This window comes from Carassius auratus, chromosome 7 (genome assembly GCF_003368295.1).
Source record: "Carassius auratus strain Wakin chromosome 7, ASM336829v1, whole genome shotgun sequence".
Lineage (NCBI taxonomy): Eukaryota > Metazoa > Chordata > Actinopteri > Cypriniformes > Cyprinidae > Carassius > Carassius auratus.
In genome coordinates this window covers 16,565,322-16,590,141 of record NC_039249.1, presented here as the reverse complement: position 1 = coordinate 16,590,141, position 24,820 = coordinate 16,565,322, and the positions used below count along the sequence as shown (strand labels likewise).

The following is a 24,820-nucleotide window of genomic DNA, read 5'->3' as shown; positions in this document are numbered from 1 at the left end:
ACATATATTTGCTTCATTTAGTTCTACAGGTTTATGAATAATGTGTAGATATTAATGTTTAATTATTGTGCTCTGGCACATCAAAAAGAAAGACTTTGCTTTATGAAATGGTTCAAATTTATATATTCTCTATATTGAAAGTAACATTGTGTTAAACTGCAGCCTCTAACATACATAGTTTGTTTGCAGTTCCATTAGTTAAAGATGTATAAATAGCCATAAATTACCAAAAATAAATCAGTCACAAAAAGATAATTCCTGACAGACCAGGGACATTTCACAGAAACCATCGTACAAGACACAAACACTCAATAAGACACACAGTCACCCTGCTAGAAGTGACAAACTAATGAGGTGAGAAAGAAAGAGGGAGCAGAGGGATGGAGATTGCGTGAGGTGAGAAATTTGGTGGTCTGTAGATTAAGCCTGAAAACAGACATATATTTATTCTATCACTTTATTGCTCGCTATCTCTGCCGTTCCCCCTCTCTTTGAAGGAGTTATTTTGAGGAGATGGAGAGAAAATGAGCAGTGTCAGAGAGAGGATGGTGGGAAACTGGAGCTCAGGAAATTTGTTCCATCTAATCCCCGTAACTGGAGAGATCTGTCAAGGAAAATTCCCTCTCTGTCACTCGCTCCCTTCTTGGTACACACACAAACGCACAGACACATTTCTTGTCACGGATTGCTGCCACGAGGCATGAAGTTTGGCACCTCTCCTTCCAGAGCAGCTTGTCATGGTCTGAGCGTGAAATTGAAGGGATGCATTACTGATTTCATGTTGCTCAGTTAACTTCTCGTGGCTGCCATGCTCATGTAGCGCTGCTAGCAATGCTAAAACGCTAAACAACAGTTTGTGTTTGCCTTCTGACTAAACAGATTACAACTTGCTCTACTAGTCACCTTGTGAATCAAAAGTTGTTTCATAGCTCCTTGTGAATTTTTTTGTTTGTCAAAGTATTTTTTCCCAGGGAGCAATAGGAAGACATGCTATTGATTTTCTGTTACTTTATCATGAACTTTACTTTATCAGCCTTAGCATCCATTTTATGGATATCAGAATGGCAATGTACAATCAGAACAATGTACTATTAAAAAATTATAATAATGCATAATTATAATACTTAAAGGAATAGTTCACCCAAAAATGAAAATTCTGTTATCATTTTCTCACCCTTACGGAAGTCAGTGGGGACTATCAACAATTTAATTGTTACCAGCACCTTTCAAAATATCTTATTTTATGTTTAACATAAGAAAGAAATGTATACAGGCTTGGAATTACATGAGGGTGAGTAAATGATTACTTTTTGTCAAATTATATTTATTCAGTCTATGCATTATTCTTGTAAGAAGTGTGATGACTATATTATTTTACTATAATGTATTTTTTTTCTTCTTAAAAGGATTCTCAACCTAAAAATGAAAATACTTTCATCGTTTACTCACCCATGCTGTCCCAGATGTATGACTTTGTTAAAAATGAAGATTTTTTGAAAAAAACCATCTTTGTGAGTCCAAAATAATGCAAATGCATAGTAACCCAAAAGCTGATGCTTCATAAAACACTCACAGCGATCATGGTGGTAATACATAGTGTCTCAGTAAATAAATGTCTTCTAAAGTGAAAAAACAGGTGTGCTAGAAAAATACTAATATTGATAACTTTTTAAACTATAAACCATCAGTTTCTGCCAACTGTCATGATCGTGAAGTGTTACATAATCATTTTCTGAAGTTTACAGAAAAAGTAATGGTGAAGCACTTAACTCATGAACGCTTAAGAGACACATGTTGTACTAACTTTTGGTTACTATCCACTTGCATAACACAGACTCATAAACGGTAAAAATCTTTCTTCGTATTCATCTGAAGAAAGAAAGTCATACAAAACTGGGATAGCATAAAGGTAAAAAAAAAATAATAATTATGAGAGAATTTTCATTTTTAGGTATCCCTTAAGTGTAATGTTGCAAAAGACAACTCGTAATGGACAAAATAATTTTTAAGTTCATAAATGTAACTGTAAATGGTAGTTTAGGAGGAGCTTGTTCATCTTGTCCTGTCAATTACAGCACAATCACATAAGTGGCTGCTTAACTCACCCCTGTGACAATTTTTCCACACCCTTGTACCACCTAAATCCACCTTAATTTTAACTTGATATAGTCCAGGAGGGAACTTAAGAGTTTGACTTTTGCTTGAGTCCCTACTTTGAGGACAAATGTTTATACTTCCAATTTTAAAATGTGGGCATGAGAGTTTGTGTTTAGAAGGAATGTCCAATCTTTAAATGAACACCATTCTGCTTTTTCACACCCTTAAAACAGGGCATCAAAGATGTCAGGCTCTTAAGAAGCTTGCTGAAAAGCATTTTTTTCTGACGGATTTGACCAGCAGATATTTACTGAAATAATATTATATAATATGATGAATCATTATGACAATCATGACATTATTGACAGCATAGGATGAATAAACCCTGAGTTCAACAGCTAGAATGATATCGCTGTACAAACACCTGCTTCAGTGGAATGGCTCAATTAAGAGCTCAGACCAGGCAGCCTCGGTGTCTGTCTGAGGAGCTTTAATGTGGCTGCTACTGAAGTTTAGAAAGGAGTCTTTTATCCTAATAGCATTTCAGTCACCATGAGTTTAGTCTTCACGGCTGAGTCCACTTGAGGAGGGGTTTGAGTAACCTGTTTTCTTCAGATACTCATTTCAAGCAGCACTGAGTCACAGGAGGAGAGAGAGAAAGCTTGTCTCTCTGACCCATGTGAAAGTCATAGAGCAGCCTTTTGCACTTTAAAAGGGGCAATTCAATTTCACATCTGAATGATCACCTTCAAATCAATTACGCAAGAAGACCCAACTGTATAATAACTAAATATAGCTATTATTGTCCCAAATGCTCATCTTCCAGAGACTAGATACAAGCATTCATCGTGGCAAACAATGAAAGAGGGCCAGAATGAATGTTATGGAAACAGATTAAACCGTTCAGTGCCAGAATGATCAGGACGGGGTGGGGGGAACTGCTGGGAACAGGAAGATAGACCCAGTCCATATGGTGCCTGCAGAGAGAGAGTTATACAGACTCAGATCAAAATAGAATGGCCATTTGTGTTTAAAAACAAACATTTACTCAGCAAACAATGTAAAGTGGAATAGCTAACAAAATCAGTCACTTACTCAGTGTAAAATGTCTTTCCTCAGGGATTCTGAGTAATGACTATGATCATGGGCAGAGGTGTGAAATTACCACAGTTGTTGTGGCAAAACTAAAACCTGTGTGTATTAGTCTACAGTCTGCCATTGCACATGGGTCTTGTGAGAAAATACTCTCGTATATGTAGGATTGATCCATCTGGCTGTTTTTATATTGAATAAGTGCTTGCAAACACATTCATATTAACAAAATAAGATCATAACAGATCATCATGTCCAGTTTGGCTTGCTCATGTACACACAGGCAACACCCCCTGGAGTCTCCCTGTTGATAGTCCTTACAGAGTGGCTGTTCATTTGTCTGCACCAGAGCCCCCCAATCAGCTTGCAGCACCCCGATTGCTCTTAAATCCTCCAATGACTGTATTGGAGAGAGAGAAAGAGAGAGAGAGAGAGGGAGAGAGAGAGAGAGAGAGAGTGTGTGTGTGTGTGTGTGTGTGTGAGTGAGAGTGTGTGCGCATGAATGTGTGGGTGTGTGCTGCACCAGACATCAGCAGCAGGTTGAGAGCCGACACACAGAGGAAGCAAGAGAGAGAAGAAAAGAATAAAGGGGAGAAAGAAAAAGAAAAAAAGAGAGACTGCTTCATTCAGTCCACTGAGAGAACTTCAAGACAGCCTCCTGCAGCTCTGACCGCACAGGTAAGGACATCAGCATGAAGATGTGGTTTCTCTTTATCCCTCTCTATCTTTTGATGCAGTGGCGATCGTACCCCACCGCTTTGTATTCGTCTTTTATCTGATCGGTGTAAACACTCCCTCAGAGGTGCAAACTTTCATATCGTTCATACAGATCGTTCCTGTACCTCTCTGTGCTGCAGTTGTCACTGTCATTTTATGACCATGATGACCAGATGAGGGGAATTGATCTACTTTTGTGATGATGCTCTCTGGTTCTCTCTGATGCTGACATTGCTATTGTTGAACATAGCAGAGAGCAGAGCTGCAACAGAGGTAAACCTTTGTCTGAACGCTTTGAAAACAGCACACGTGGGGTTGATACTGACAAAGCCAGGTCATCCACTCTCCATGCTCATATCTGCATCACCTCGGGACAGCGTGAGCGGGGGAGAGAGACAGAGAGGGGCTTTTTGTTGCTGATAGTGATCTGATATGGATCTGCACTGCCAGGGAGATTTCCCCGAAGACACTAAGAACCCATTCAGCTTGCGCATATGTGTGCGTGTGTGGAAAAAGAAACTGCCTGATGTCCGGTCAAAGTGAATATTTACACAGATAAACTCATTAAATTTGTATGAAATTTATCTGGCTTGCCGATAAACACTGGTTTCCCTATTTATAGATCTTAGCATGTAGATTAAGATAGAGGAAGAGGTTTTGCATGTTTCCATGGCCAAATTCAATCACTAAAGCACATGCACACATTTATTTACACCGTAAGTCAAAGACGTTTTATAGTGCAAGGATTACTGTAAATGAAAACACTAATTAGCTTAGATTCATATCCACAGCATGTTTAATTAGATGTGTGGAGAGTGAATGCATACCTATTGAAAGGACACATAACAATGATTTTATTATACAATTCCTGATGCATAATAAAAAACGGCGTACATATTTATATGATAGTTGTCTTGATGTATTTTGCGGTAGTCTAACAGAAGAGTTGTTGTTGTGTTTTATTGGCAGCATGTTGTTCGTACGCTGGGTCATTACCCATGTCACAGATGACAGATTACACACACGTATAGGGCAGCAGGCGACTCGTGCTGTTACCCACCTTTATTCAATTTGACTGCAGCAGATTACACAGTAAAATACTGAAGCATGAAAAATATTCAGATTGATACTAGTTCAATTTACAACCACTTAGTAGTCTAATGGAACGCTGTAACTGTGAAGAATGACTGATTCTGTCTGTCGCTGGGAGTTTCGGGAGACGCCAGCTGTCGGGTTCAAGCCCTCATTATGCTCACAGTGTTGTGACTGTCATCGTCCCAATATTTAAATGGCTTCTTACTTGTCTTTCATCTTCCTGTTCTCTTCTCTCATTGACTCATAAAACGTATCCCTTTCTTTCTCCTCCTTGTCTCCAGCACCTATATCCTATCCTCTGAAACGACTGCTGTATTTAATCTATGTGTGTTTGAGATTTAGACTGTGCTGCCAGAATAGAGGATGTGTGTGTGTGTGAGGCTTTGGCTGAATGGTTCAGTGAAAGTGGCAGTATCAGAGTGTGATACCAAAGGCTGTTAGGGAAAGAGAGAGAGAAAGAGAGAGGAGATAACTGGGCCCTGGAGCACACGCTCACAGGCGCTGCACTCTTGAGTGTATGCCGATACTCCACAGACTCTCATTAAACAACACAGCTGTGTCACACACACTGCCCCTCACGCGCTGAGTGGAGTTTCACAAGCAAACTAAGGCCAAGTGTGTCCACTCATCTTTACCTGCATTAACATTTTACTTTAAATCACTTTAGTGTCCCCGATGATGAATGTCATTGTTTGCTGTGAAAAAATCTGGAGGATCAATAATGTATCGCCTCTGAAAAGCTTTTTGAATGTGACAGGCCACCTTGTGTCAGTCCATGGGGAAACGTTCAAATTGTGTCTCTGTCTATATTTACAAATTAGTGCTACAGCACAATTTTTAATGTAGGTGTTTTATGTAGCTTAAAGTTTACATGAAGGAAAAATTCTGACCCTGTTTTGTGACTTATAGCCGAGTGAAACACCTTCTTGAATGAGAAATAATGTAACGTGGGACATGATTTTTTCTGATTTGAAATTGATTGAATCTTTGGATTATCATCATTCGCTAATTGCTGTGATTTCATGTGAGGGACAGGTTGCTGGGGGGGAGAGATTATTACCCAGTTTTTACACCATTCCACATGTCAGCAAAGAATAAAAAAAAGATGTCTTCTTGAGGGTGATGGAAAATTAATATTTTAGTTTAAAGATAACAAGACCATATGAATTAAAAAAGTAATAATGCTTAATTATTAAAAAGCTTAACAGCTAAATTGAATAAACATGGTCACTTTAAAACAGCTGAAAATAGCTGTCTGATAAAGAAAAGACCAAGTATTGAGATGCATACAAAATGCTATTCAGACAACTGAATATTGGTGTCCAGTTCACGTGTTTAAAGTTCACTCCTTACAAAGGTTTGATGTCAGAATTGACAAGGCCTGTTTACACCAGCACAAACGCTCAGTTTAAATGAGATGATAGCCAGCCTGTAGCCATGAAGTGACCATGTCTCAAAGAAGCCAAATTCAATTATACCAATAGTAATGTACAGAAGCAAACATGGGAAATCAATTGATGCATTAAAATGTATATTAGACCTTTTTGCTGTTGCATATAGAGATTTTATGTTTTTGCTTCACTGAGCTGAAGGGTTAACTCTGTGTTCCCAAAGGGACATTGCAGTTCAGCATTCGGTGAGGAAAAAGGTGTAGCTGAAAACACAAGAAAGGCATTGACAAATATTGATGTCTCCCAGTGTTCGGACTGTAAGGGCATGAAACATTGCTCAACTAAAATAGATATAAAACAACAGGAGGAAAATGATATTTTGTTGTTGTAATTTAACTTGCCAGCATATTTTAATATCCTGTAAACACTCAGTCAAACATTAAATGTTAAACACGTATGCAATCAGTAGTAAATGCTCCCAGGATTTCATGAATGATTCACATGATACTAAGCCATTTAGTTTGAAACAGATGAAAGGTGTGGATCATAATCATATAAAATCAAATATTTCTTAAATAAAACACACTTCTTATAGGCTAGATAATTGTTTTTAGGTCGGCTAAGATAATAATATTTTGAGAAAATCGTAAGCCACCTACACATGCTGATTTACTCCAGCATTTCACATGAATATTCTTAAACTGTTCAAATACCAAACAGAAAGCTGGCACTCTATTTTTAGCGTGGCTTAGCTCAGTGTTTCATCCGTGCAACAGAAGTCCAACTTCTCTGGCATCTCAAGAGATCTCATTAAGAGCAAAAACCTCTTTGCATTTTATTCTCTTTTCATTTTTATTCATATTTCAATGTGGTAGAGGGATGATGAGCTCCATCCATCATTAAATCAAACGGAAGCTGCTGATTTAAGGTTTAATGTCTCAATTCATACAGGAGGCACCTTCAACAGTATAATCTGCATCTTGTGGATGTTAAAGTCTGTTAAGAAGAAGGAAATGTGGGAACATACAGTGGTATTGTAGATTGCATGGGATGTTTTTTTTTTCAGTAGTGTAGGCGACGTTATAGTAAAACACAGAAAGAGGCAGCATTGCTCTATTATGGATCTCTGAATTGGTTGATCTGGTTTTAGACAAATATTATGAAGGATATTTAACAGGATGAATGTGTATAAACCTAATAGTTACCAGGTATCCTGCAATATCCCATATATACACTGCTCTCCCCACAGGCATACACTCCTATGGGGCATAGATCAGCAGATGGAGGGCTAGCGATATCTGCGTCACAATAAAGAGGTGCTGAATGCAGTCTAAGCTCATTTGCAGTCTATGTGCAAATTTATAACAATCACTATCCACCCCTTTTATTATGAATCATTTCATGAATCACAACAAATGGGGTGAATTCACAGCAGCTCTCTTGATTTAAATAAAAATGCTTCAGAAATGGATTTTAATAACCATGTTTTTGTAATCTTTTTGTATTGTTCACCATGATATTAGATACACTTACAAAATGGGGTGAAAATTTGCAGTGGGATTTAGGGATGGGACCCCCTTGAAAGCTGTGCAGAACTGATCTGACATTTCAGTCTCAGTGTTCTGTCACCTCTAGTGTTCTGCTGTGATGTGCTGATCCAGTGTGTGTCCTATTACTGCACATCTCAGGGGAAAGGAGAGAGGGTCTGATAATACAGCTCTCATCCTGCTGTATCTACTAAAGTCACTGATCTATTCTGTTTTGATCCCACCTCCCGCTGGCACTTCTATGCATAATGATTGCTCTTTTTTTTGGACCTGATGTTTTGCTAACGAGCAGCAGCTATCATTTACAAGCTTAACTGATTCAAATGAGAGTGTTAAACACTTTTTGTTTATGTTAACGGATTTGTTGACGATATTTAACAGAGTTGTTCTTTATTCCCTCTGCAGTTAAAATGTTGCCTGGTACCAGGCCCCTGCTGCTGTGTGTGCTGTGTCATGTGACCACCGCATGGGCATTCGCCCGCATGTCTGACGCAGTGGAGCTGCGATCCGCATTCTCTGTGGCACGTACCAGCAGCATGGAGGGAGGGCCCAAGATGGTCATCACCTTCGACAAGGTGTATGTCAACATCGGTGGCGATTTCGATCCAAAGGTTGGCTTATTCCGCTGCAGGATTCCGGGTGCGTACTACTTCTCCTTCACGGTGGGAAAGTTCCCGCGTCGAGACCTGTCAGTCATGCTAATGAAGAACCGCAATGAGGTTCAGGCGATTGTCTACGACGAGAATGCCGGAGAGGAGCGGAAGGTGCAGAGCCAGAGCGCCATGCTGCAGCTTGATTTCGGAGACACCGTCTGGCTTCGTCTTCATGGAGACCCTCGCTATGCTATCTACAGCAACACTGGTCATTATACCACCTTTAACGGTTACCTGATCTACCCCGATGTGTACGGCTACCAAGAGCACACACACAAAGATCATGACAGTGACCATCAACCACCGAAAACCAGCGATCACTCACTAGTCGAGCATGAAAATACAATTACCAAGGAGTCTAGTGTGAGTTTGAAAGAAGAGAGATGGGATGAAGAAACAAAAGAGGAAGTGAGAGATGGAGAGGAAGAAGATGATGACCAGCGGTCAGCATTCTCAGTGGGCCGCACTCAGAGTATTGTGGGAGTGGATCAAGGATACCCTGAGCACCAGCCCATTGTCTTTGACACAGAGTTTGTCAACATCGGCAACGACTTCAACTTGACGTCTGGTCTTTTCAAATGCAGAGTAGCAGGAGCCTATTACTTCTCCTTCAATGCTGGCAAGCTGCCCCATAAGACCCTGTCAGTGAAGCTAATGAAGAACCATTTGGAAGTGCAGACCATGATCTATGATGACAGCGACACTGAGAAGGCCCTGCAGAGCCAGAGTCTGATGTTGTCACTGCAGGCTGGAGATACTGTCTGGCTCTACAGTCACCAGAGGGATGGATTTGGTGCTTACAGTAATCACGCCAAGTATATCACTTTCACTGGCTTCCTGGTGTATCCCGAGCTCCACCGAAGCCTTCCTCAGCAGCAGAAACTGGATAAGACACTGTAGGCCAGTCAAGGAGCCAGTCAGTCTGGGTCTTTAGGAAGGTAAGAGTTTAGAACAAGGGAAAAAAATGTGAGCTCCCTTCACGCAATCTTCTACAAGCTAGAGATTCTTCAAATTCCATATAGTAATCTCTTTAGCTCTTGTTTTTACCATGTTTTATCTAGTTTTAGGAAAAAATGAGTCAAGCAAGCAGGACCTGTAACAATTCAGTTAAACTCAGCATTCCTAAAGTCGCCATGAAATGGAAATTGCGATGATCTTTTCTTCCCTATCCTGAAAACTTCTCAAATGAGAAAAAAATAAAATAAAAAATCTTGGGCAGCACTTGATTTTTTCAGTTGGGAATTAATTGGATTGTTGTTGTTTGCTAATTGAGTGATCTTATGTGAGTGACAGATTGCGTGATTATTGCCCAGCCGGAGCACAGGGATGTTATTGGGAGGAGACACTAATATTTCTTATTAATAATAACGATAGCACATACCATTTTTAAGCTTAATGTGCAAGGCTAATTAAATTAATAAAATGTTTCAATATTCCATGAATAATAAGAATTGTCCGTTTTGATTTTATTGTGACTTTAAGCCTTTGGATGCTGAGTTCTCACAATAATATAATGATTAAATACAAACAGGTCACTTTTAAATATTAATCATTTGTAAAATTTAAAAATTAAATACATTAAGAAAATTTAATAAAAAGGGTAATAAAAGTCAATATAAAACAAAATATACAGTTTGACTGAACGATCAAAAGTTCTTCGCACTAAAGCACCTATCTCCACAGAGGCAGTTCATTGAACAGCCCCAACTCAAAACTGTGTTTCAATACAAGTGTTAAATGCATGCATGTTTTAAATGAGAAATTTTGTTGTCTTTGAAGCTTTTGCATGAAAGATTTGCACGGGAGTACTGTCTTCTGCTTATCCATCTATTATTTCCAGTGTTAAATCTGTTTATGGCACACAAACAAAAACCAGTGAGAATTCCACTAAATCCTTTAGTCCTTCATGTAGACAGATTCATGTAGTCAGTCAATAATCACTCTGGTTTCGGAACAGCGCTTCACATTATACTGAGGACTGCTTCTGTAAACGTATTATGTTTGGCCAGAAACTTTGCCAAATGTAGCGCAGGCTGACAGCTTCTAAAGAAACAATGATGTTATTCACTGCCAAATACATGTACACCAACTGATGATAACGATTTTTGAAAAGTAGTCCAACAAATATTAATGATTATATTTTGGACCGAAAATCTATCAAAGATATCGATCAGTTTATATAATTCAGATGGTTCATGCTGTTGTGTGTATATGGACATAAAGATTTATTTATTTGATGAAGCATTATGTAATATGAAGTGCACAATTCCAAAATGTAAATATACTTCAGTGTTTTTTTTTATCCATTTCTATATGAGTAAACGTTTGCATTTCTATTACTGTGCCTGGTCTTATATACTTTTCTGTATGGTTTAATATGATAAATAAACTTTGTGAACGAGTGCTGGATAAGTTTTTCAATGTTTGTGCAGTTTGAGCTGCTTTGTAAAGTACCGTAAAAGTGGTTTCAGTGTACGCTGGATTCTTAATGTGTGAGAGAAGCCAGTCTTCAGAAGCAAGCCAAATAAAAACTCTGAATGTGAACTCTTTCTTGTGTCTTGTATTTCTCATTAGTATTAATACATCTACAGTGCTTTCACTCCGACCAATTATATTTTAGCCTGTGGAAGGATTTTTCCCTGATGAATAAATGTATATGAATCAAGTAAATATTTTTAAATCCCTGCTGCAAACACATTTGAACAACATAAATCAGCTGCTTTCTCAGGTGATTAACTGCTTTAAGCAATAATGTTAACATGGCACACCTTTGCATGGTTTTTGAATTTACATAAGCTTGATTGCATCATGAATGCCAATGCCTTCATGAGTACTCAGCAGATCAGATTAGTTCTCTGACATAAAGGCTAAAGAGAGGCCTGGGGAATTTTAAGAGGAATTAGTTTGATTTTTGTTGGAAAAAGCCTGAAAGTAAAGAACTGTTTTTGGTGCAAACCATATGCAGCAACACCTAGATAATAATCGTTTTATCGTTTAGTATGGTGGCGGTGGCAGAACATTGAGGGAAAGATTTGTAAAAACGATTCTAAAACGATTATGTCAGGGAACAGACTTCAGTGTGAATGAAGGAAAAAAAAAGATGTTTTTTCCGTAAACTTAGAAAAACTGTTCAATTCAAATTTGAAAAAATAAATAAATAAACCTCAAGTGTACTGTACAAAGCTCCAAGATACACTCAGGAGCACACAAATGTAAATGCTGCTAGTAAACAAAGTTAAGGAGATGGGAAATAAATATTTCATCCTAGAGAACTGAATGTTCTTGAATTGCTGAAATGGTCTTCTCGGAACATTGAACAACTGGCAGTGAATACTTCGGTACATGAATAAACTATATTTAATGAAGACTAATGTTTTAAAAGTTATCAGAAGTAAATGATAAATAGTAAAAAGAAAATGTAAAATATTAAAGAAATTGCACAAAAATGAGAAGATATATATGCCAGAACCAACAACTGCAGCAGAGCACAGCTCATGAAGGGTTGAGAGAACACGGTAGCTGGATGATTCGAGTCCATCAAGAGCTCATTTACGTGCTCTTACGGAGTAACTGACTTGTCACAAACTGTAATGAGATTAGTAAATGGAAAAGCCACAGTTAATTATGGAGGAGAGATTCTTATACCTATAATTTTGCTGTGTGCAATGACATTCCTGAATAGCAATTAAATCATTTTTGACTAAAACCCATAATTTTGTAGATAAAAATATTTTTGGGAATAACCTGTCAATATGATTTATTCTTTTGTAGTGGGAACTGGAAATATGTAAAAGCTTGAAGGCATTTGGAAATATGCACCTTTACCTGAACTAATAATAATAATAAAAAAATATAACAACACAGGTATCAAACAAGTGTATTTAACAGGAACTTGACTTTCAAATATTATTCAAACACACAGTTTTATAAGTTTACTTTTTCATTAGAATACCCGAGAGAACTTTGTATATTTTCCTGACGCTTCTGAAAAAAAGATTTGTTTTGAATATCATTTGTTACATTTATTTTTTTTAACATAAAACTCTTGTTGTGTACATAGGTACAATTCTCAACAGTTTTTAACAAGTGTCAAGGCCTGGACATGTCTGCAAAAAATATATAAATTAGAAATGATATGCAGAAACGGGAGCGTTTTTCATTGTTTTATTTAGATCTTATTTACATGAATAAGTTCTGAGGACTTATCTGAGCCTATGTGTATAACTCTCATGGGTCAGGACACAGAGTGGGGGTTACTTTGCTGGTTCATCCCCAGATTCCAGCTTAGGAGCGTCTTTAGGCTCGCGGTATGCGGGAAATGCTTCCCAGGGACTGTTCAAGTCAAACTTACGGAACTCCTGGGCGAGCTCAACAGGTTCAGCCACAACCCGCTTCACTTCATCATCATAACGTACCTGAAAGAGGAGAAAAACAATCAACATTAATGAATACACACAGTAATGGTTCACATTTTATATTTATATACATACATATGCAATATATATAAAAAAAATTTTTAATGCGCAGTTGCTTTGTACCTTTTAACACAAACTATTATTTTAAAGTCTCTCATGTTCATTAATGCTGCATTTATTCAATCAACAATACAGTAAACACTAATATTGTGAATTATTACTACAGTTTACAAAAAAAAAAAATCATCTGTTTGAATGCGTTTTAAAATGTAATTTAATCCTGTGATGCAAGGATGAATTTTCAGCAACCATTACTCCAGTTTTTAGAGTCACATGACCCTTCAGAAATCATTGTAATATGCCGATTTGGTGCTTCTTTCTCAGTTTTTTTCTTATTCTTATCAATATTGAAAATAGTTGTGCGGTTTAATATTTTTGTGGAAGCGATGGTACATTTTTTTCAGGATTTTTTTTATTATATGAAAAGAACGTTCAAAACATCAGCATTTACAGTTCAACAACAAAAACATTTCTGAGAAACAGAGACGGCATTCAGTAAGCAATATTCAGTGCATTTACCTCAACATATCCAGACAAAGGAAAGTCTTTTCTGAATGGATGACCTTCAAATCCATAATCGGTCAAGATGCGCCTCAGATCTGGATGGTTTGCGAAGAAAACTCCAAACATGTCCCAGATCTGTATTGTAATATAATTTCATAATGAAGCAACGCTAGCTCTAAAATCTGATAAAACAGACATAACATCTGCATAGTACAGCTATGCCGCATGACCTCATGGACCACTGACTAGACATTCACAGTCATTTGCAGTCGGCAGAGTGTCATAGCGGGAGGGAAGAAGAAGCTCGGGGGCTCCACTGCGAAGCACTGCAGCATGTGTCGGAGTATATTGAAGACTAAACAGACATCTATTTTTGTATTTTTTAATACACAAAGCTCAAAATGTGTTCATGAAACCTGATCACAATAAGACACATACCTCTCTCTCATACCAGTTAGCTGCCCGGTGCACAGGCACAGAGGAGTCAAGAGGAGTCAGCTCATCAGTGTAGGTCTTCACTCGGATACGAGAATTATAGCGCAGGGACAGCAGATTATACACAATCTAAATGAGGAAATATTGGATCATCAATCCTTTTGCAGTTTAACAGTTTGAGAAATGTTTGATTTGATTCTGTTAAATGCACAAATATTTCCCATGTTTATAACTTCTCCCATCCAGACTACCAAAAAAATTTACGTTTTGCATGATATTTTTACAAGAATATATTTTTGTGGGACACACACACACACACAAAGATTTACAGTTGCAATCAAAATTACTCAACCCCTCAGAGACTGCAGTACTTTACAAATACAAGCTTTTCTGAAGGTCCAGGCTAAAAATGTAATTGCATCTATAACAGTTCACTGGCATATTAAAAGTGATAGTCAATATATAATGCAATATTTTTGAGTAAAAATTTTTAATAATACTGCTATGTCATAATTATTCAACCGCTATTCGGCATTGCAGTTTTTAAATCACTTATTTGCATGGTGGGGAATAAAACTGTCTCAAAACACAATTAAGCCTCTATTAAAACCAGAATAAGCTTGAGCTGTTACACATACATACATACATAGTTAGCCCATGCATGTGCTGAAGTTGAGTAGCAACAATGTCAACAGAGATCTCACAAAAGCTAAAGATAATAAATATTGTATTACTTTAGAAAGGCTAAGGCTATATGAAGATTTCAAAGACATTGAAAGTTCCTAGAGACACAGTTCTCAGCCGTATTCCTTAGCTTAAAGTGTGTTTTACCAGAAAACCTTTGAGGGTGTTGAAGAAAAACAAGCACAATATCATATAATGCTTAATCAGAGCAACTGAGAAAAATCTGCAATGTACAGCCAAAGACTTCCAAGATGACCCGATGAGAGGAGGAAAACCATTTCAATGCACTGTGTAAGAAGATCACTAGACAAGTATGGCCTTCAAGTTGAGACAAAGCAGAGATCTTGATGAATACAGATCAAGAAGAACAAAAGGCCAACTTGAACTTGATAAAATACATTTGTGTAGACTTGTGGAGCTCTGGAGGAATGTTTTATGGAGTGATCTGACCAAACTGCAACTTTTTAGACCCATGGATCAGTGGCATTTCTGCTGCAAAAAAGGCTAAGCTCATAAGCAAAAGAACGCCATCTCCATCCTCAAACTTGGAGGTGGATCAGTCCTGTTATGGGGTTTCTTTACTGTAGAAGGAAGTGGAAATCATGACTGTATGAAGGACATCATGGATTCTTTAAAGTATCAGGCCATTTTGACAAGAATTGTGATGCCTTTGGTGCAAAGACTGAAGCTGATGATCAATGGACTTTCCTGCAGGACAGTCATCCCAAAGTACACATCCAAATCTACTTCTGCTTGGTTCAGGGATCAGTCATAGAATGTACTTGAGTGACCTGTTCAGTCTCCAGGCTTAATTCCCATTGCAAATATCTGGTTGAATTTGAAGAAAGCAGTGGTAATGTGAAAACCAATGATTATCAGTGATCTGGAAACTTTTTCAGGCGAGGAATGGGACAAGACTGAAGTAGAGGGGTAACAGAAGCTTCTAAACACTTACAGACAGCGGTTATTGGTGATTTTAAAGAAAAAAAGATTCTGCACAAAGGGGGTTGATTAATTTTGAACATGAATGTTTAGAGCCAATTTGAATTTTTATCATGATTCATCAGTGTTCCAGAGAATCCCTCAAAAGTGAATTTACAAACTTTCTCTAATACTTTACTGATGCCTTTGTTAAATTGATTTCATAAAATGTTGTTTTCCATAGCAAAATGTCTTGCAGGTCAACGGGGTTGAATAATTTTGATTGCAACTGTAAATGATCCTATTTTTTTTTTTTACTTTTTTTTTTTTTTTTTTATTAAGACTGAGCATGCTCACCTCAAAGCGGTACTGCCTTGTAGGGACATCCACTGCTGTCAGGTCAATCATGTTGTTGAACTGAGAGTTTGTGTGATCCTTCAAGAAGGTAAGAACGGGTATAATCCCTTCTGGGTGGATCATTACCTCCAGCTCATTAAAGCAGGTCACCTACAATTTGACCAAAAGGATGTACGTGAGAGAACCATTGAGGAACAGCAGAGTGCATCGTCAATATGTCACTAATCGGTCATCTGAAAAGGATACATTTAACCATAACTGACCTGAACTTGTTGCACATATTTGGGGAGAATCTCTGCAATATATTCTCCGAACTCGGACAGCTGAGTGTGTGTGACTGGATCCTTAGGCCTCACAGTAGCTAATGTAAAAACACATATAAACGTGACACATCAACAACAACAACAACACCCCTTAACAACAACGAAAAACCCAACACCCCAAATCTACTCACGTCTGGTTTCAGTTGTCGTTGTTCTTGTCTGGACAACAGCAGCGCTCTGTCTAGCAACTATGAGAGAGATTTAGAGAAAACACAGTGCTGAGATTACGACAGGTTTAAATCAAGACTTTAAAATGAATTAAATTATAAGCTTGTGTTCAAATAAATTCAAAATTAACGACATTCATGCAAAAAAAAAAACAACAAAAACACAACCCAAATAATAATAAAAGCAGCTGTACTGGCATAATAAAGACTGAGTCGACGCTGTCATTAGCGTTCAGTGTGTTTGTACTGACAGCTAGAGAGTAAGAGGAAAGGTCAACAGCGAAGAACAGCACAAACACAGAAGAGCGGGTTGTGAGTCCTGCACAGTGAAAATAATAGTGATTACGTAAATAATTCACCACCATGCGGTCAGTGCTGTCCTTGCTTGTTTCTTACCGTTTAGACTTCTTCCAAAACCGCTGCGGACAAATCTAACCAAGGAGGCCGCCATCTTTACTCCCACATCGCGTCCTTCCTCGCGGAATCCGTTGACACTGACGCTGCGAGTGTATTTCTCAGTGCGCTGCTGCCATCTTAAGGCCGAACAATCGAGCCCTTTAACAGCTTGACTTATGAAATAATTGTCAGATAAAAAATAAAAAGGTTAAATTGACCTAAACAAATTTTGAATTGTGCATAAGTGTTCTATGATTGTTTTATTCTGTGGTTCATATATTAATAAGACATAGTGATAGAGATCACAAATATATATATATATATATATATATATATATATATATTTAGAAGCCCAAACTGAGCAAAAATAGCCAATATGGAGTTGCAGTTGTTATTTACTTAAGAAACACAATTCTAATTGAAGTGTAAATTAGTGAGATTTTTATTGAAAGGCATTTTACTTACTAAAAAGGTTTGAACTATCGATCTCAAGTCAGTCAGGGGGCAGAAAGCATGTGGTAGATTAGAGTGTATATTACAGGTGTTTAAGCAACATTTTGATCACGTTGATAATTTAGACACACTAGAAATGAATTGATCAAATATGGCACAGTACACCTTCTAGGGTTAAAAACACTGACCCTGGATTTCAGTAAAAAAGATAATCACATACTGAGGTTTGTCATATTTATTAAAATACATTGCAAATGGTCTCTCTCAGTTTCTTTATACTATATAGCCATTAAAAACATCATTAAATTCTTTGACTCTGTTAAGCTGCCAAGATAGGATTTCCTACTGTTTACAATTTTAAAATATCATGACCTTATAGATATCATCCACAAAGAAACAAAAAATACCAGATGCAGTTTTTTAACAACTCCTAGTACAAAGAAGTCAGTTAGAAGCTCTGGATAAAAAAAAAAAAAAAAAAAAAAAACTTTAAAAACATTACATCACTTACTCAATCAAAAATAAATAGTATTTGTAAATTCACTGTCTAAAACATCTGAAGTAATATATATTTTTATTCACAATGTAATTGTTGATCCAGATGGATGTTATTATAGCTTAAAGTCTGCTTTTGAGTACAGTACACAAATTCTTAAAAGAATATATAGAAAAATATGCACTCCAACAAGGAAAAACAATGAATTACGGCTGTACAGTATATCAGATTAAGCATAATTGTCAGCGGTTGTACACTGTATATCTTCTAGCTGGACTCAGGACTGCACACTTGCTTGTAGTACTCCTGCAGTATCTCCAACTGGTCTGAGCGGAGCAGCACATGAGGCCGGACCGAGGCTAGCACCTTATAGGCCTCCTCTGGACTCCAACAGTGCAGCTGGGAAAGAAATAATTGATGTTTAACTCATGGCTGTAACCACCACAGACATTGAGAATAATCAGATAGGAAAAAATCCCCCCCCCCTCCTCAATATTTGAAGATTTAATCTTCTTCTGCTTTGTTGCACTTATTTTACACAAATATATTTTTGTTGTTAGGATGAGAAAAAGTTTTAAAGCTAAATTTTCAGGTCAGGTCAGGTCAGACAGGTCTGCCTCAGTGATTTAACAACAATCATTCATGTTTTTAATTAAAAAGAGTGAAAAGAGTGTGAGGTCATAAGTAGCTAAACATTTAATATTATCGTTTTACAAAAGAAATGTAAAAATATCCATTGATTCAAACTACTTGACTTAATCATTAAATTCCTTTAAACAAGGACTCTGCCTACGCTGTCAAAAAGGAACAAATTAATATAAAGAATATACTGTCTGGAATTGTGCATGGTTTATTTTTTAAAAAGAGAAGTGAAGCTAAATTACAAAAGTCCCTTTGAACTCTGCTTATGTGGGTTTTATTTAGAGAAGTGATCACTACATATTATTTTTTCCTCTCCCAAATTTCCCACCAATAAAATTAAGACACTAAAGATTATAAATGCTCCATTAAAAAAAGTACCAGACAAATATGCAACCACACGATGACAAGTACTGTTCACTTTGGTGACCTATGACATACAGTAGAGCTTTGGTATATATTGCTGCTGGTTTTGTTATTGTTCATGATGTATCTCAGACTCATACCCACCCTGATGAGGTATGCAGCTGCAATAGTTGCACTGCGTGAGCGGCCAGCCTTACAGTGAATATAGACACTAGTGCCCTGCTCTCGATGTTTCAAGGCAAAGTCCACACCCTTGTGAATGTGCTCTAGGCTGGGAACACCTGTCAGGTCCACCGTGCTGAGTCTGATCTGCTCAACACCAACATCTTGCCACTCCTGTTATGTGACCAACAGGAAAACAACATCCTGAGATGTACATCGACATTTAATTATGGGTTGGTAATGAGTGACAGATGTGGCAGAGATACTAACCTCAGCTGAATTGCAGAAATATTTTGTCTCATATTCTTCATTCATAGTAATAACTCCTCTGACTTTCTCTTTTTGGACCAACTAAAACAAAATGAAATAAGATTAAGATTAAGCATTAGGTGATTCCTGAAACAAGACTGGAGTTTGTCAAATGATAAATGGTAAATCTTACCTCCTCTGTCATTGACTTGAATGGAAGAGCACCGAGAATGACAGTAGGGTCCACGCGATTATACCATTGTCTGGAAGTGATTTTTTCCATGACAACATTGTAAGCGAGCGTGGGGTAAAACAAAGTCCTCGCTAGAACACTCGACATCGTTCCTCGTGTGAACGAACGACACGAACGACTTCAAACGTGTCACAAGAGTTTCATTCTCACTACTCCTGCATATCCACTTTACATGAAACCTGAAGCAGGCTTGGTTTTCTTCGACGCCTGGTACAGATCCTCAATATTGCCATCTTCTGTTTTGGAGGTTGATTCCCTAAACACAGATTTGGAAAGGGAATAAATTCACTGACCCAAGAACGCCTTTAGTTAGCCATCCAGTCAGGTGACCAGATATTGAAGAAACACATTTTGTCTGATGAGATTTGAAATGAAAACCATGGCCTACATTTGTATGAGTCTCGTGGAATTTTGCAGTGTAATTTTTATGAATGAACATCAATTAATTAATTTCATTATAATGTACTTATTCAAAATACTACAATACAGCTCAAAAGAGTCAATAATGATGATGAGCACTGGCACTCTATGTCCAAAAAGGAAAACAAAAAAACAAAAACAAATCAGTGTGTTAAATCTTAGTTTATTTGTCACACTCTAGTTACACGTGCACTAGAATGCACCTTTAAGGTGTTCTTGTTACAGTACAATTATACATTGAAGTACCAAGTAATTTACAGCTGCACAGACGTTAAAAGCCCACTTCACATTTAAACAGTCCATCAATTACATCCGTTTGACGTTTATCTCCATATCGCACGCGCAGACTTCTTAGGCTTTTATTGACTTGAGCCACCACGTGAGAGAAACGCACATCTGTGTCCTCGAGAAGGGGGAACGTCTTCTAACCAATTGCTTTTAACTGTTGCTGTAAGTTTTTCTAAGCGAATTCACATTAAACATAAACAGAAGTTGTTCTCACAGTCGCGTCTATCAAGTCTTTGACACCAGAATCACATATTTATCCAAAACATTTCGACAGAGGCTCCACCCCACTCCCCTTTTAATAAATGTGATGGTGCATGCAGGAAAGACAGCCATTTTGCACCGTCCCTCTTTCACCCAGAAAGTAGGTTGTCGTGGGAAGACGTAATCAGAGAGAAATATTAACTCACAAATCCCACTACACAATCATTCCACTGTGTCAGCACACCGTACCTACTCAGTTTCTTCCGTTTGCAAAAGGGGGCATCGAGGGTAAGTGTTGATTTTGCGTGGTTGTAGCCGCGCGAGCTAATCGGTGGTTGTTTACGGTCGCTAGCACGCGCTAACATGCGTCATTATGTAAGAGCCGATCGACCACAGCGCGTCGTCATGTCGTTTGTAACGTTAGATAATCTTTGATCAGTAGTGCATGCACAGTTGCGTCGAGAGTTACCTGAACTTGTGTAACTTCGGTGCGCTCTTCTGCTAAGTTTAAGCATCATGGAGAAGTGTAATGATGCAAAGCAATGAAAAAGCTGCAGGTGATGTGCAGGATTTGGACGGGTCGCTCCCTCCCTGTGTTGCACATGCGGTCTTTACATCGCATGTATGTCCACTGAGATAGCTCTGGTAATGAACAAACTAGAGGTCCTGTTGGAAAACGCATGGTCACTCCCTGGCTAAATGAATTCAGCTAGTGTGTTAGTGTAGTAGTAGTGTTACGTTTTTAGCACAGAAGTCCTGTCATGTTCGCCCGTTTTGAAATGGTCCTTCTGCAAAAAAAAAAAAAAATGCAACTTTGTGGCTCAATCTCATATCGATCAAATGGAGGTATCGATCCCAGTAAAAGTTAGTCTTGGGACACTCCGAGCGCTAGTCTCGAATAGAAACGTCTCTTGTTTACAGAGCTTTTGCTTTCTTTTTTCAAGGCTGACGTGCTAATAAAATATAAATACACCACACTTAACTGCTTCTGAGGTCATCACATTCATTGGCAGTGTTTGGATAGCTTAGAGCTCATATAGCTGCTTGCTTCCACTGAGTCTGTCAATAAATTGGGTAAGGTTATATATACGTTAATGAGAAATGAGAAATTACTGTTAAGTGTCTGGCCGCCTGCTTTGAGCTCAGAGGCCTGTTGAACTGTGAAAGCTGCTGCTGTTCAAGACTGTCACGTGAACTACCGCTATCATTTGATAAGAGCTTCACAATGTTCGATTGTGCATTTATTTCCAAGCCAAAACCCATGTACAGTTATGATGGAGCTCTCTGAAAATGGCTTGAGGAATCCATAAAGTATCATTATAGTGGCTATAGCAGGACCTGTCGGTGCTTAATGCAATTATAATCTAATGTGGACTGTGTTCTGTTGGGAATGCTTTATCATTTTAGTGTTGCGACCTTCAGTTCTGGTTTGGTATAGAAATAATTAGTTATGTCTAAAATGGGAGCCTTGTAGGTTAAAGCTTTTCAGGGAGAAGACAACATAAGTTGATAACATTGAACAAGAACAAGACCAGTGCCGTTAAGAGCCAGGTCCGTTTTGCTTGACGTGATAGCTTGTAATGAGCTCTTTGGGGTATTTGTGTGCCGTAATAATTGGGACCCCAATAACCAAAAAGTAAACAAATATATATTTATACTATGGTTAATGGAAACCTCGAATCAAGCTGTTAATGATATGCGCCTTCGGTTCTTTTATAAGCGCTAACTTCACGTACGAGCTGAACGGAGCGGTACAATCGACTGAATCACAGTTCAAGACTGGCGCGCGAATCACCGTATACTCAGCGAGAGCTCGAGAAGTGTAAGATTTGCGCGAGCCATTCATGTTGCGAGGATGATGGTCAAATATGTGAGATATTTGAATTATTTAGAGAAACAGCGACTTTAAAATGACCTCGTGAAAGTCGAGCAGTACCTATAAAAGACAAATAAAATAAAAAGTGATGAAAAGAGGAGAAAACTGTTTTTCAACCAGCACTAATGTTATAAAAATATTTTTAAACTACTCATGACCACTTTTATTAGAATTTATCACGTTTTACTGTAGGCTTATTTATTGTTAAAAAATAAGTCTATAACGTAGAAGATATATTAGATAATCTGCTAAGGGAATATATTTTTCCCTAGAATATTATTACAACTGTGACTTTAGCTATTGGATCTAAATATGCAGGTGGTTCCTTCATTACAAATGCTATATTGATTAATTAAGTCATTATTGGCCTGGTATTAATAAGCTAGTCTTATAACTGTTAAGGTGTAAGAAATAATATTGATATGAGAAAATGTTGTTAAATTGACTTCACTTGGCAAGTTGAATTAGAACATCTGTCAAACTATAGCCTGTAAGTGCATAAATAATATAAAATGTTATACAAACACACACAAACATATATGTAATTGTTAACTATGATGTTACTCTATTGCACCAACTTTGCATGGATGATAGCGCAAAAGACCATTTCACAAAAATAAGTAAGCAAACAAATAAATAAAACTTATGAGTGAGCATGGCCCTGGACTCTAAACCGTTAACACTTCAACTGTGTGTAATTGTAATAAAGTATGCCCCTTGTGTGTAATTGTCCTCTATTTGATCACTTTTTTGTGAATTTAATGGTATGTTTTATCCATAAAATTTTATGCAACTAATTTTAAACACAAAGGTAACCATTCTGAAGAAACAACCAAAATTGTGAAAAAGTGAACATGTTGCACTGTAGGTCTGTATTATCTTAATGCATTGGCAATATATGCCTGTATTGTGCTTTTGCATTACATTAGGTTTCATTAGATAAAACCAGTTGTAACTGACCTGTTCAGTCCTTATCAGACATTGGCAGGATGTGCAGCATCGATTCTCTTGTAAGATCTGTCCGTCTCCATGGCTTGATTGTTGAAGGAAAAACCCAACTCTAATACAGCCAGTATAAATAATACACAAAGATAGCAAATGAGCCCCTGTGTCTTTCTCAACATGGTAAAGGACAGCAAGTCCACAAATACTGGGAATCAGCACAGATGTTCATTGATAAAATGCAGGTCTAAACGTACGGCTGTTCTTTCTACAGATTGACGGGAGCAACATTTCAGAAAAGCAAGGCCACTGAGAGGGTAAGTGTTTTTCACTTTTGTGTTAAGATGCGTTACAGTGGACTGTTTGTTAAGCAAGACATCACAATGTCATGCATTAATGTAGGAAAGGTAGGTATTCATATTCCAAATGACTGGCGCTCAGAACCTGATTTGACTAGAATCATTAGACAACTTAGAGGTTGTAGATGAGATGATTTTCAGTCCATATAAAGCCTGACAACACGTCTAATCAGAAAAACGTCTATACTGGTTCCTGAACTAAGGTTTCTATTCTCGCCTCTGTCATAGAAATGAGCAGTTGTGGCCTGTGCTCCTCAGACTGCTTGGATGTTTGGAGCTTGTAGTTCCTAGAGTTACACTTTTAACGAGAGCCACCGGTGTCATCTGTAAACGCTTACATGACAATGCTGCTAGTGCTTGGATAATTAGTGTCGTTTTATGTCAGCTTGTAATAAAGTATTAGACATGTGGAGATCATATGTCATTTAGGATTTTGCACATTCATTTCTGTCAATTGATGTTGTTCTGTTAGAGAGCTGCATGAAGCAAAATTGCATAAAATTAACTCTGTTCCTAAGTGTTTAGTGCTCAGAATTGGAGACAAACAGTTTCCTTGGTTACTTGTTAGCGCGCGCGCGCACACACACACACACACACACACACACACTATTGTGTGTTGATGCTGCTATGGTGGGCCATTCTTTGCAGTTAGATTTTTGTCCTGCATGGCAACACCTCCATTATCTGCAACTGCGGGCTGGCAATTCCAACATACTCTGTACTCATATTTGTGTGTATTTACATAAATACTGAGGGATTTCAGAAGAGTGTTCGACTAGAGGGTCTAGAGTGCAGTTGTAGGCGTGAGTTTACGAGCGCTTAGTGCAACGTCAAGAGGGTTTATGTCTCCGTTACAGGGGGAAGGGATGTGTGTCAAAGTGTAGGCTCTTTAAAGGAGCCATCAAGCATCTGCAACTTCACCTTTAAGAGACTCACGAGGAGCCCAAAATACTTGTACTGAGCTACTGAAAGTCTTCAGTTTAGTTTTGTGCTTGCCAATATTAATGCTTTAAGGCAAGAAGCTTTCTGGCTTTGACTTCTGTCAGATTTGGCTGTAGTATATGGAGCCAGAAGAGTCTCAATAAAGATATATGCACACACTACATTCACATATGCACACATAGGATTCATACATGCACACACATAATTCATAAATACACACACAGGATACACAAATGCACACAAAATTCACAAATGCACACACAAAATTTAAAAAGCACAGAAGATTCACAAATGCATACAAAATTCAGAAATGCACACAA

General features: G+C 37.9%; 4 protein-coding genes across 10 annotated transcripts in view; 2 read left to right on the top strand and 2 right to left on the bottom strand.

The window, feature by feature from the left end:
- The first annotated feature begins 3,640 nt into the window (after positions 1-3,640).
- On the top strand, positions 3,641-9,545 carry c1qtnf4 (C1q and TNF related 4). Its single transcript, XM_026267655.1, has 2 exons — positions 3,641-3,867; positions 8,345-9,545. Exon 2 carries the CDS (start codon positions 8,350-8,352, stop codon positions 9,490-9,492), a length of 1,143 nt encoding a protein of 380 aa, XP_026123440.1. The 5' UTR covers positions 3,641-3,867; positions 8,345-8,349; the 3' UTR covers positions 9,493-9,545.
- A 3,196-nt stretch (positions 9,546-12,741) lies between these two features.
- On the bottom strand, positions 12,742-16,975 carry ndufs3 (NADH:ubiquinone oxidoreductase core subunit S3). The gene is made up of 7 exons (XM_026267656.1): positions 16,855-16,975; positions 16,423-16,479; positions 16,232-16,329; positions 15,969-16,118; positions 14,010-14,135; positions 13,587-13,706; positions 12,742-13,007 (listed from the first exon to the last, which is right to left on the bottom strand). The coding sequence occupies exons 1-7, from the start codon at positions 16,907-16,909 to the stop codon at positions 12,846-12,848; spliced, it is 768 nt and encodes a 255-aa protein (XP_026123441.1). The 5' UTR covers positions 16,910-16,975; the 3' UTR covers positions 12,742-12,845.
- A 552-nt stretch (positions 16,976-17,527) lies between these two features.
- On the bottom strand, positions 17,528-21,789 carry ptpmt1 (protein tyrosine phosphatase mitochondrial 1). The gene is made up of 5 exons (XM_026267654.1): positions 20,851-21,789; positions 19,413-19,728; positions 19,241-19,321; positions 18,953-19,144; positions 17,528-18,202 (listed from the first exon to the last, which is right to left on the bottom strand). Exons 2-5 carry the CDS (start codon positions 19,557-19,559, stop codon positions 18,071-18,073), a joined length of 552 nt encoding a protein of 183 aa, XP_026123439.1. The 5' UTR covers positions 19,560-19,728; positions 20,851-21,789; the 3' UTR covers positions 17,528-18,070.
- LOC113106078 (CUGBP Elav-like family member 1) overlaps positions 20,491-24,820 on the top strand; it is a 32,302-nt gene continuing 27,972 nt past the window's right edge. For 6 of the 7 annotated variants that reach the window (XM_026267652.1, XM_026267649.1, XM_026267646.1 and 3 more), the window contains exons 1-2: positions 20,502-20,669; positions 23,474-23,516. The gene's annotated coding sequence lies outside the window, so the exon portion shown is untranslated. Of the gene's footprint in view, positions 20,670-23,473; positions 23,517-24,820 lie in introns of all 7 variants that reach the window. The other variant, XM_026267651.1, reaches the window with a different exon arrangement.

Bases quoted from the DNA above. Each gene is read 5' to 3' on its own strand.
- ptpmt1 (XM_026267654.1), bottom strand. From the start codon at position 19,559: ATGTCGAGTGTTCTAGCGAGGACTTTGTTTTACCCCACGCTCGCTTAC. The intron at 19,322-19,412 runs GTAAGATTTACC...ATTTTGTTTTAG, and splicing joins TCAAGTCAATGACAGAGGAG to TTGGTCCAAAAAGAGAAAGT. The intron at 19,145-19,240 runs GTTAGTATCTCT...GTCACATAACAG, and splicing joins ATTTCTGCAATTCAGCTGAG to GAGTGGCAAGATGTTGGTGT.
- ndufs3 (XM_026267656.1), bottom strand. From the start codon at position 16,909: ATGGCGGCCTCCTTGGTTAGATTTGTCCGCAGCGGTTTTGGAAGAAGT. The intron at 16,330-16,422 runs GTGAGTAGATTT...TTTTTACATTAG, and splicing joins AACGACAACTGAAACCAGAC to CTACTGTGAGGCCTAAGGAT. The intron at 16,119-16,231 runs GTCAGTTATGGT...GTCAAATTGTAG, and splicing joins AATATGTGCAACAAGTTCAG to GTGACCTGCTTTAATGAGCT.
- c1qtnf4 (XM_026267655.1), top strand. From the start codon at position 8,350: ATGTTGCCTGGTACCAGGCCCCTGCTGCTGTGTGTGCTGTGTCATGTG.